Below are 13,784 nucleotides of genomic sequence, written 5' to 3' on the forward strand. Positions count from 1 at the left end.
TAAAATAGATAATCTTTAGTTCAAAGCAAAAGATGTTGCAAATGTTTTGATATAAGAAAATATTTGAAGAGCAGTTGAAATGCGTGTTGAAAACGAAGATAAAACCGTTATAATCACACTAAAGCTAAAAACAAAAAATTTCATTAATGAATCAAAATATTCCCCTTTAGCCTCAAACAGATCAAATTACTTAAAACTAAAGTTGGTGCTGTTTATGTTATAACAACAAAAAAAATTATAAAAAAGAAAATATTTATAAAATTGAATATACATCAAATTTTCTCGACGATTATCAAATATAAATAGCACGAGATTAGATTAACTTTTTGTTAAGTCAGAATTTCATTATCTTTTAGAAAATTCAATCCACAAAGCACTACACTAACATACAGTTTATAAAGAATTTTTCAAGTGTGATCTGAAAATAACACAAAAAACAAATTTTAATCTTTCACCAACAATTGATAATTTTTAAAAAAATATGTTATTTAAGATATGAGAATTATTAGAAGAATTTCATAGTTTAAATGAAGGTATCAAGAACTGACTCCTGTTCGTAAAATTCTTCCTTTATTTCCTAACCTTGTAAATCTTTTATTTTATATATTATCGGATCACTATTACAGATGAAATAATAAATATTTCATTAATAAAGGTCGAAAGATAACCTCTATTGAATGTAGACTTACATTTACTTATTCTTTGTTGCCGATTTTAAATTTAACTTTAGAAATCGATTTAGTTTTAAATAAGATTTTTTTTATTTAAAACTGTTGATTCATTATATTCTTTCTCGCTTTCTATGTCATTTAAATTGATTTGTGGTAAGAATTGTTATAATTTTTACTTATCTAGTAGGTCTACACCAATCCATTTTTCAATATGAAATATTTTTAAAGTTTTATTAAATCTTTCAACAACAGAGCACTTAATTCTTTCATTTTGGAGTATAAACCAATAAAGTGCTATGTTATTATTTTTATTGTTTTATTTTTATGTTTATATTAAAAATTTTGAGGGGGATAATTTTTTAAATTCATTAACATCTAAATGGCCATCAATTTCACTTATTATTTGTTTAATCTAGGCTTTGTAGTTTAAATAAGATAAGTTGACGGATCGTCACACTTCGTTTCGTTCCCTCTGTTATATACAATATTCAGAAAAGTAAAAAAACGGAGTTTAAAAGGAATCAATTACCATTAAAATATGTAACACGAAAACATGCAAAAGCTGCTTAGCTACAACAAAACAACAACATTAACAATATATCGTATTTAATTAAACATTTTTATTAAAGAGTTGGTAGAGGACACTTGTATTCTTCTGAAGGCCGATTGGAGAATTCATTAATATCCAAAGTTTCCAATGCCATTTGTTTTGCCAACGGTTTTTCCATACAAAAAGCGTCATTTTTTTCGCAATCTAAAGGTGATCGTCGGCCTTAAAAGTCACTTAAATTACTTTTATTATCCGGCATCAATTTAATTTCTTAGAAAAAAAGTATCGTGGTGATCACCATAGAATATTCCACGTCTGAATAAATACGAGAAAAAATCTTTCCTAATCAATTCAAAGGTCGGATTTAGAGCGATAATCGGCATACAGAAGATGGCGATTTTCGCAATTCCATCTCCGACGAGTAAATGGATGAATAACTCCGATTGGATCGTCGACCTGTTTCTCGTTCGTTTTTCTCGACATTACAATAACTCGCGAATGGAGTAGAAATAAGTTTTCCTGCGAAAGATCGAACTCTCTCGCTTTGTTGGAATCATATAAAAGCTTATTTATTATTATTATTTTGTGTGTGTGTGTGTGTGTGTGTGTAAAAGAATGGCATCACCTCGACAAAGATGGAGTTAGGAATGACCGTGAGCCACAACTGTATCGAGGTCGTTGGAAACTCGTATTCCAAAGTAGTGCATTCGATTTTGTCATTTATATAAACATTAATTAATTCGATACAAAATGATCCGCGCCTAGATAGATTTATAATGACATTATTAATTGATAGATACTAAAATCTCTCATTAATACTTTGCTTTTAGCTAGAGTAAGGACATGTTCACTCCAACATTGACACTCGAAACGTACAGGTTACGATCTAATTTTTGGATAATTGAGTTAGGTTTTAGCGGTTGTTTCACCGATAAACTTCATTCTTTGTATTAACGTTAAATACTTGGCCCACCAAGTAAGTTCGTTTCTTTCATTGTTTACAATGAATTCCACACTTTAAATGTTTATTATAAGCAAATAAATTTATTTAGTCGCAATAAATGTTATATTGAAGAATAAGGAAGATACACGGCCAATAATCCTTTTCAGTTGTATTGTATGGCATATTAATTCTATCCACCTCTTTAGGAATATCAACTGAGCTTTCCAATTCCTCAAGACTTGATTCCCGTTCCAGGAATAGAAATTTCGAGAGCTTTGACGGTTTATACTTTCAGAAATATCAAAACACTGTCTCCTATCTTTATTATATTTTAAAGTTATCTCAACAGCTGACCGTTGTGTTCTTAAATACTGTATATATTTTACTTTTGTTTTTCTTTGATTATTATTAAATTACTGTATTTATATAGTTTTATTGTGGGTATAATTGTTAAAAGGGGGTGGAAATCAACTATCCACGGACATTTCTTTAATTGTATGATAAATAAATATTCGGTTCGTTTCGTTCGGTACGAATACAGCCCGAACGTGAACGATTGGAAATAATCGCGAAGTTGATGCTTATCACGTGGTTTTTCCGTTCTAGAGTTTGTTTCAAGTGAGAAACGACCTTGCCGAAAGGCCCTATTGTAACACAAGGAAAACGAGAGAGAAACGGACCGAGGTTCCGTTCGCTTGGAGGTTGAATTGCGCAAATCGTTAAATTAATTACGTGTTAATAATAAGACGTCGTTCGCTCTATCACGTGATTCCTGCAAAGTGTAGTGCGAAAATAACGGATTCTTCCGCGAGAAGAATAACTGCCCGGAAAGTCGTCAGAGGCCTAGTCACGTGACCGAGCGACGTCGAAATCGGGTCACGTGACCATCCTACGTTCAGCGTGCACCTCCAGGACGACGGCAAACTTAAGAAATGGCGTCTCGAACGGGGCACAATCGGTAAGTAGTCCTATGATTTTTTGTTTATAGAACTTTAAATACGGGTCGCTTGAAAAAATTTTATGCGTTTTCTGAATGTCCATAAAATTTACATTCTTTTCAAAATAAAATGATTAAAAAAACTCATATTCCCTTAAACCGTATAATTACCAGAAAAGTTAAAAATGTAAAGTTTAATGTCTAAAATTTAATTTTAGTTTCATTTTGTTCCGAGAGATGGCGTTTTTCAAAATGTCGCTAGTTTCTGCCATAGTAATATATAATATTTCTGTTTGCTCTCAGGTTTGTTGATTTAATGTTTTTAATGATTACTCTAACGATATTTCGACATGTACGGGGTCGTTTTATCGATAGTAAAATAACATTACCACTATGGGAAATCGTCTTCCACCTTCCTATTGGTCGTGGCAGATCACTTAATTGAGGCTCAAACCGGTTCGAGGCGGTATTGGCGGCAAGCTACTAAGAAAGCAAGCCAGCCAATGATATATGTCGTTTCATACGAAGTGGACTGTCATTGGCTTGTGTACCAGAACAGGAATTTTAAAGTTGCGTGAATTTTCGCGGATTTATTTAAGTCTGGGGAAACGAAAATTAAAGATGTGAGGTTTTCAGTTTTTCATTTTCCTTACATAAATGCATCTGCTCACTAATACTCGGAGGTTTCTAGATTTTTACAAAATTACACAAATCTATTTGCTGAAATTAAACTTTGTTCATCACTTTTACAATTTATTGGTTATATTGTTAGCAACCTCTCCACATGTTTTGGATTCAGACTGTTTCTCTTTGTGATTGTGTTTTCTGTTTCAAAAATAGATACTTGGTGCTGAGGTTGCAAGATTGCAAGGGAATTTTAACGTCAATTTACACAACACTTAAATACCTGTGGCAAGGAGCACTTGAAGAACAATCAGATTCCAGTACAGATGTTGGTGTATCCAGATAGCTTTCTGAAGTGACACACAAGCTTTTCTGATATATGTTCTTAGTACTTGTTTTCATTGAGTGGAAAGATCAAATGTCATTGTTTTGAAGTGTGATTTCTTGGACAGTTTGTTTCTGTACAGTAGACTACCTTTACCTCTTCTTTAACATATGTTATTGCATATGCCTAGCATCAGTGGCCAAGTGGATAAAACCACTCAACACTGGTAGTTGGTTGTGGATTTGCACCTTACGAATGGGCTGGCTGTGTGGACTTTTCTGGGTTTTCTTTACATTAGTAACACCTAAATAGGGACTAGTTTCTCATAAAAGACCTCCAGGGAGGCATTCTCCCTTTGGCAGATCATCCAAATGTTGTGTTACCATATACCAATAAAACCAAGCATATGTACAGCATGAAAGAGCAGTATTTTTGAAGCATGGATCAATGATAAGCACCAATTTCATCACATTCAAAGAAATCTAAAAGAAGAGAAATATGTATTTTAGAATATGTATGTGCATTTTAGAATGTTTGCATAAAAACTGAAAGACATTCTGATTAGAATATTTATTTTCTTATTCTTCATAATTTGCATTAAAAATTGCTCAAAATCTATTAATTAAAAAATTCATGTATATGTATACAATAGAATGCTGTTTTAATGGATGCCACTCATGCCACCCACCAGAAATTGGGCCACGTGATTCCATTCTCTGAACACTGGTAGATTGATCAAGGTTCATTCCTTGCCAGGACAGGCTGGCCACTTGGAGTTTTCTGGGATTTCTCCATGTCTTTAATGTGTAAATAGGGGCCAGTTACTTTTAAAAGACCTCCTTGAAGGCATTCTCCCTAGACAGATTGCCTGAGTGTTGTGTTGCTGTATCTAACAAAACAACAAATTGCCAAAACTCATCTGTTGTTCTGAGAATCTGTTATATTGTGAACATTAAATATCCTGCACTCCCAGGAAAATATCCATTACTTAACTCCACATCTATAAGAAATACCTGTATTTGAAATTATTTAGTGTCTTAAGATCTATATTCTTTATTCTATAGAAATACCTACATTACAAGATCATATCTTCTGTTACCAACGTTTGCTTAAGGAAAGAAAAAAGTGAAATGAAATACACGACTTTATCACAAAAAGCAAGAATTTCAGAAGAGCCAGGACCTTCATCACAAAAAGTGAACTTTACATTTCTGTGTGCATATGTTTGTGTTGTTTAGCATATATTATTATGCAAATTAATATAAAAATAACTTAAAATTAAAATAAAATCTGTTTATTTTTGGTTGCATGTTCCCCTTTCTCTATTTACTCTATGTTAAAAGACCTCATTTAATGTCATTTAGCACTTTTCTCATCTAGTAACACATCCCCACATTAAGAGGGGTCTTACTGTATATGTAAATTATACACTTTTATTTAATATTATTTAGGGCTTTGATTATTAAAATGATCAATGACACACTGCAGATTTCTTTTTCATAATAAGATAGCTTCTATCAATACAAATATATTTTTGATATAAGTAAATTAAATGGAATGGTTTCAAGTGTTTATTTATAATTCTGTTTGTAAATAATTAATTTGATAATTAGTCATTATTTTATCATTATTGCATACAGAGTTTTTCACATTCAAAGATACCTATTTTTTCATTTGTTTGCAAATAGTTTATAATGTAACAATAACTTACTTTATTGGAGTTTGATAAGTTTTTCTGAAATACTTTAAGCATGTTTCCAAAGATGTGAACATCATTGTTATTGATTTTCAAATTCAAGTTTAACCTTGTGTGGCACATTGTAAAATCATTAAAAAATGTATCAAAATGATCACTTTTTTAATTTTTGATCACTAAGCAAATATTTCATGAATTTTTACAGTACATTAGATATATCATTATTAATCAACATCACACCTTCCTTACATCTCCCTATAGCAAAGTGATTTTATGATCACACTGCATTACATTGCAGACTTTTTATTTGTGATTGTGGTTTGCTCTAAGACATTATAAAATAAAATGATTTTGTAAGGTTAAATAACAAATAGTTATTAAAATTATTTTGCAACAGTAGAAAATAAATTAATTTATGTTAAATTTACCAATATTTACATTCAATTTGTTGGAATCATGAGTGGTGCTGACAACGATGCCAAACAGTAGACATTGGAACTACCATGGAAAATGCCAATATTGAGTTTTTAAAGACTGCTAAATAAGATGGCAACACAGAGTCACAGATGTTTTCACATTACTTTCTCTGGGATTTATGATGATTATATTAATATTTACTGTAAATGTATATATTTCTAGTGATATTATGACTTCAATATTTGTGGAGGACAGACATAAAGTCTAATGGAATAAAATGACTTAAATTTGATTTTTATTTTTTCATATATTTTTTTTTGACAAATGACATATAATGGAGAATGACTTAACTCGAAACGACATAATCCAAGGTATACCTGTACTGTATATAAAATGTGTATTGTGTATAAAATACATACATACCGTAAATTGCACAAAGTTAAAATTTTAGAATAAAGAATGAGGAGTAATCAACATATGTAATACTGTTATAATAATTAATAATTTTTTTGTTTCACAAGCACGATAAAATGCATTCAATCAGACACTGGGCAGCTTTTTATCCTTTATTTCTTTTTTAGTTGATATGTGTTTCAGGCCACAATGCTCCTCCTCAGTCAACTATTTTAAAAAATGTACATGGTTATTACATAGCATTAAATTATTAAGATAACACATGTAATTACAAAGAATATACCTTCTGTTCTGTATTACACATTAGCTGATTTTGAGTGATTTTCTAACATAGTTTCTTAAAATTGGGTATGCATGATTACAGAGTTTTCTTTTCATTCTGCCATTTAATAAATTATATTACGTTTCTATATAGTATTAAGCATATAATTTAACATTTCAAATGACATACCTGTTGTGTTCTTTTAAGACAAAAGCTTGTAAATTATTAAAACACTTTTTGTTAAAACTTCAACAATACATGTTTAGTTTAAACATTCTGGAAGGTTTCTTGTAAAAAGGAAATTTTCTGATCATGCACTCTCTCTTACAGTACTTCATTATTCTCATCGCTTAATCTTGCACCAAATTTCTAATTTACTTTTTATTTACATGATTACCCTATAGCTAGATTTTTCCAAATTTTTCATTATCAAAAAATTATAAGTCATTAAGAGATATTTTTTTAATAACATCTTCTGATATCTTTCTTTCCCAATTTTCACAGGTCATTTTTAGTAATGCATAACTAATTTAAATACATTTATGATGAAAATACAATAATCTTTTTTACAATAGTTTTTATTACAATTTTTAATATTTCCAATTTATAAAACTTATAGCTTATACTTATTTAATTTTATGTTCAGTTTCTTTACAATATTTGTAACCAGTTCTCATTTATTTTGATGCTATGATTTTTGTTTATACTATTTTTATTATTCAGAATCTCTATGCTTTCTTTAAGTTTTCTACTGTATGCATAGAGATTCTGAATAATAAAAATAGTATAAACAAAAATCATACTACTAAATCATACTATTTCTACTGTATGCATCTTTTTCTTTTTGTAAAATTTTTATATTGTCTTTGTCTATGTTACAATTATATAGTGTACAGTGTTCATAGAACACTGAGTTGTTCCTGCAGTATTTTAGATCTGCTATATATTCCTTACGTCTAACTTTTATTTTTTGTTTAATCTCCTATATAATATCAGGCAATCCTATAGTGTCTGATTGAATACACTTTATCGTGCTTGTGAAACAAAACATAGAACAACATGGTTTCAAATTAGTAAAGAGTAATTAATAATGATTTTTTTTTATTTGGAATGCTGTAAACCTGGCAGGTCTTGGATAAGGCCAAAAACGTTTGAAATTTTCATTAAATTTATGTTACTGGTGTTTAAAGGTTATTGATTTGTTTGTTTGTTAAATCTGACAATTATATATTAGTGTAAATGATTTCAATCTATTAATTAAAATAATAAAAAAATAATATAATTTTGTATTTGATGATTTATTTTTATTTTTTTTTGCAGGATATTTTTATTTTCAATTCATTAATTGATATAAAGTGATATTTTTAATTAAATATTCAGGAAAACAATGTCTGAAAAGTATGTATGATATATTTTTTATTTAGTTTTCATGCAATAAATATCTAGTATAAGATTAATTGATAAGATATTCCAGTTGTAATTCATTTTCTTATGATTTTTTAAAATTTAAATACAGTGTAAAAGATTAGTTCTTTACTAATAAAATTTTAAATAGGAAATTATCTGTTTATTAAAAGCACCAATTAACACCTATAATCCAGTTAATATGAACCAATTTATTATAAGAACAAAAGATTTCAATTGTCTTTAACAGCCATCATTGTATTTTTTTTTTCCAACATCTTTTTTATGCATGTAATTACTAGCATGAATTTAATGAGTTTTATTTTATTTAAATTTTGTTCTATGTAACATTTCTAACTTGAAGATGGCTGTTAAAGACAGTTGAAAACATTTGTTCTTATAATAAATTGGTTCGTATTAACTGAATTACAGGTGTCAGTTGGTGCTTTTAATGTATCTCATCCAGTTTTGCAGTATCTTTTAATTGTTTTCTGAGTTTTGAAAAAATTTAAACATTAAGTTTGTCAAATAGTTTTGAATAATGATTAATTGGTTTGTCTGTACTTGAACAAAACTTAATTTAATAGTAATTTCTTAAAAGTATAAGAAGAAAAATATTTTGACTCAAGTTAAATCTCAGAGAAAAAAATTCTTGTTGGAATGAGAAGCAAATTTCTAATGCATCAATGTACCAATAATAAGTAATGTAGTATAATTTGCTTATTGTAAATCACTTTGAGACTTACCTAAACCAATAATAATCATCAACTGATGACATTAAGTGGCATAAGTGAATAACACTACAATTATAGCAAATTCTGGTTTCATTGACTGTGATTGTGATATTAAGTAGACATGTTAAAACAATTAAATATATTAATCTTCAGTTTATATATTATATTATTATTTAATTGATATTTAATTTAAAATTTTTCCCTGTTTATGTTAAAATATAGTTGATAATTACAGTTACAATGAGATCTTGATTTATGATACTTTATGTGAAAATTTGATACAATAAGTTGTTTGCTTTTATCCATCTTTTTCATTTATAAGAAAATATTTGATGCAGTGAGCACCATTGATATTTACAAAAACAAAATATTTTAATCAGGAGTGTAGTAAGATTGAAATTTCCACATGTACATATTGGGTATCTCATGGTATCAATTTTCATTTTCTTTATATCATTCGTATGGTCTACATTTGCTAGGAGTAGTGTTATTTATTCATTTTAACACAGTTCCTAATCAGTGTTTCTCATCAAGCACTGGTAAAATTATGGATATTTTATGTGGACCAGTAATTATATACAGGTAACCCCCGTATAACATGGCACTTCTATAGCACAGATTTACTCTAACATGGTTCGAGAATTGGATAAAACCCTCATACATGAAATGTAATAAAAACTATTAAAAGTGAACTTTATCTAATTTGAAATTAGGGAAATCCTTGTATAATAGTTCAATAAACATGATAAAGCTTTTAAGTGTGAAAGATACCTTATTTGACATTTTTCATTCGAGTGCTTACATACTATCAGATTTTCCTGCATAATTTTCATGAACTATTAGTACTTAAGTATGTAAATTTTCTGTTTCTGCCTTCTATCGATACAAGTGGTCCTTCTCGAAACTTGTTTCAGTGTTGCCAGATCTCAATGCTTCTGCTTTTATGTTGCCAAATGTTTTTCCCTTATTCCATACTTGCTTTATTCTGTCACTGGTTTTAAGGCATTGAACCGCACCTTCGACCCTTAGGACCTCCACACCTTTACAAGTATACTTTAAGACTTTAATTGTGACTTTTTTTTAATATGTATTACTTCTTAAGAAAATTTTAATAAAGATATTTATCTTAATTATGAAAATGTAATAGCATGTTTTTTAATTTTTGGAACCTAACTTGCCTTTTCGTACTAGTTCTTTGTTTCATATAACACGGCAATTTTTTAGAACATAATTTCCGTGTTATACAGGAGTTACCTGTACAACTACAAATTATGCTTATATATGCTTATCTAGGGTATATTTCACAGTGTCACATTTGGTATGCTCATGAAAGTATGAATTTATCAAATGTCTGTTTTTGATGAGTCATAGATATAATTTTTAATTGATCAAAAAGCAACAAAACCAGAAATGGCATTTTATTCATGCAAACTAAAATAAAAATCAATTTTCAGTGTTAAAATACATTTAAAACTTTAATATAAATAAATGATATTTTTATAAATCAAACATTTGAGGTACTGGTACATCAGCACATTATCTTGAAAAACAACTTAATCAAATTACACTAGTTTTAAAATTTTAATGAAAATTTGAAAATAAATATTTTTACAATAGGCTATGTTGAAAATATGTAAAAATACAGAAAGAAATATGTTAATAAAAAAAATGTACTTGTATGAACAAAATCAAAATTGCAATCATAACAATTAATAGATGGCAAAACTGTTATGCAGGTGCATTCAGTGATCTGGTAGTACTAATGTCAGAAAGTGTATTTTTGCCAATGAAGCAGAAGAGGAAGTTTGGCAAAAATAATTATAATTAACAAAATTTCTTAAATAGGAACATGTTCTGAATAAGAAACTATTTTCAAACATTTTACATCATCAACCAATAGTATCCTTTCTTTACAACCAGGAAACAGTATCCTTTTGCAAGCTCTTTCTCCCCTATTCTGGAAGAGACCTTTTTTTCATTCTGAAATTTATGTTATCAATTGTATATAAGTAATTTCTAAGAAGATATAACATCAAACACGAAAAAATTACTATTATCTGTTAATTTAAAAATTCTCTAATTAACTGAACTTAATTGATCAAGAAATCTTAGCTAAGTAACATTATTAGCTAATTCAATAAAATGTTGTACAAGCAATATGCAGGTTATCTTAAACTTTTTGTTTTGCATCTAAGAATGATGATCAAATTTGTGGATACTCAGTCATTTGGAATAAGAAAAGATCAGACTTTTTTCTCAACACTATAGTCAAGATAAGTACAGGTATACCTTGAGTTACATCGTTCTCGATTATACGTCGTTTGTCAAAAAATATATCGAAAAATAAAAATCAAGTTTAAGTCATTTTATTTGACTTTATGTCCATCCACCACAAATATTGAAGTCATAATATCACTAGAAAAGCATTAAAGCACATAAAATCATATTAAAATATGTACATTTACAGTAAATATTAATATAATCATCATAAATCCTAGAGAACGAAACATGAAAACATCTGTGTTCTTTTTCTTCTTTGTCTTCTTAACAGTTTGATATAGAGATGCTAGCCATGTAGGCTCTTTCAACATCTGTGTTTCTGTGTTGTCATCTTATTTAGCAGTCTTTAAGTGCTCAATATTGGTCTTTTCCACTGTAGCTCCAATATCTACCATTTGGTGGTGTTGTCAGCGCCACTCAATATTGGTAAATTTAATATAAATTAGTTTATTTTCTGTTGCAACTGTTGCAAGATAATTTTAATAACTATTTGTTATTTAACCTTACAAAATCATCATATTTTATAATGTCTTAGAGCAAACCACATTCACAAATAGAGTCCACGGTGTACTGTAAACATCACCAAATTGTAAACATATACATTTACAAGTACTGTATATACTGTACTGTACATACATGAATTCGTAAATTTAGATTACTTTTTTTTGGTACTATATTAAAAACTAAAATTTATTTGTTTGTAAGCTTAAAATAGATTCTTATTAACAATATGTTATTAAAAATGCATTTATAAATAAAATACAGAACTGAGAATGGCTATTTGTGGTTTAGACCTAGTGACAAGTAAATTCGTAGACAAGTAAATTCGACTTACATCATCTCTGCTGGAACCAATTACTGACGTAAGGTGAGATATATCTGTATGTTTATTCATCAATAATCTAAGAGGCCAGTCCTCTCTGAGTGCCTTTGCCTCTAAAAACAATCTAGGGCATAAAATGTTTGGTGATGATTTTAGAAGTTGAGCATTTAACATATCATTAACCATGTTTAAAAACNAAAATATCCATTACTTAACTCCACATCTATAAGAAATACCTGTATTTGAAATTATTTAGTGTCTTAAGATCTATATTCTTTATTCTATAGAAATACCTACATTACAAGATCATATCTTCTGTTACCAACGTTTGCTTAAGGAAAGAAAAAAGTGAAATGAAATACACGACTTTATCACAAAAAGCAAGAATTTCAGAAGAGCCAGGACCTTCATCACAAAAAGTGAACTTTACATTTCTGTGTGCATATGTTTGTGTTGTTTAGCATATATTATTATGCAAATTAATATAAAAATAACTTAAAATTAAAATAAAATCTGTTTATTTTTGGTTGCATGTTCCCCTTTCTCTATTTACTCTATGTTAAAAGACCTCATTTAATGTCATTTAGCACTTTTCTCATCTAGTAACACATCCCCACATTAAGAGGGGTCTTACTGTATATGTAAATTATACACTTTTATTTAATATTATTTAGGGCTTTGATTATTAAAATGATCAATGACACACTGCAGATTTCTTTTTCATAATAAGATAGCTTCTATCAATACAAATATATTTTTGATATAAGTAAATTAAATGGAATGGTTTCAAGTGTTTATTTATAATTCTGTTTGTAAATAATTAATTTGATAATTAGTCATTATTTTATCATTATTGCATACAGAGTTTTTCACATTCAAAGATACCTATTTTTTCATTTGTTTGCAAATAGTTTATAATGTAACAATAACTTACTTTATTGGAGTTTGATAAGTTTTTCTGAAATACTTTAAGCATGTTTCCAAAGATGTGAACATCATTGTTATTGATTTTCAAATTCAAGTTTAACCTTGTGTGGCACATTGTAAAATCATTAAAAAATGTATCAAAATGATCACTTTTTTAATTTTTGATCACTAAGCAAATATTTCATGAATTTTTACAGTACATTAGATATATCATTATTAATCAACATCACACCTTCCTTACATCTCCCTATAGCAAAGTGATTTTATGATCACACTGCATTACATTGCAGACTTTTTATTTGTGATTGTGGTTTGCTCTAAGACATTATAAAATAAAATGATTTTGTAAGGTTAAATAACAAATAGTTATTAAAATTATTTTGCAACAGTAGAAAATAAATTAATTTATGTTAAATTTACCAATATTTACATTCAATTTGTTGGAATCATGAGTGGTGCTGACAACGATGCCAAACAGTAGACATTGGAACTACCATGGAAAATGCCAATATTGAGTTTTTAAAGACTGCTAAATAAGATGGCAACACAGAGTCACAGATGTTTTCACATTACTTTCTCTGGGATTTATGATGATTATATTAATATTTACTGTAAATGTATATATTTCTAGTGATATTATGACTTCAATATTTGTGGAGGACAGACATAAAGTCTAATGGAATAAAATGACTTAAATTTGATTTTTATTTTTCCATATATTTTTTTTTTGACAAATGACGTATAATTGAGAACGACGTAACTTGAGGTATACCTGTA

At 28.5% G+C, this 13,784-nt stretch overlaps 1 protein-coding gene across 4 annotated transcripts in view; it reads left to right on the top strand.

Moving 5' to 3' along the window:
• Positions 1-2,675: 2,675 nt before the first annotated feature.
• The window catches only part of LOC111637470 (mitochondrial thiamine pyrophosphate carrier-like), a 42,496-nt gene continuing 31,387 nt past the window's right edge, over positions 2,676-13,784 (top strand). The window contains exon 1 of one of the 4 annotated variants that reach the window (XM_023382960.1): positions 2,676-3,122. In XM_023382960.1, the coding sequence (XP_023238728.1) occupies positions 3,097-3,122 (26 nt within the window). In that variant the 5' untranslated portion in view covers positions 2,676-3,096. The other 3 variants (XM_023382963.1, XM_023382959.1, XM_023382962.1) reach the window with 3 other exon arrangements.

Source organism: Centruroides sculpturatus, unplaced genomic scaffold, assembly GCF_000671375.1.
Source record: "Centruroides sculpturatus isolate CEXI.00-Female unplaced genomic scaffold, Cexi_2.0 scaffold1149, whole genome shotgun sequence".
Taxonomy (NCBI): Eukaryota; Metazoa; Arthropoda; class Arachnida; order Scorpiones; family Buthidae; genus Centruroides; species Centruroides sculpturatus.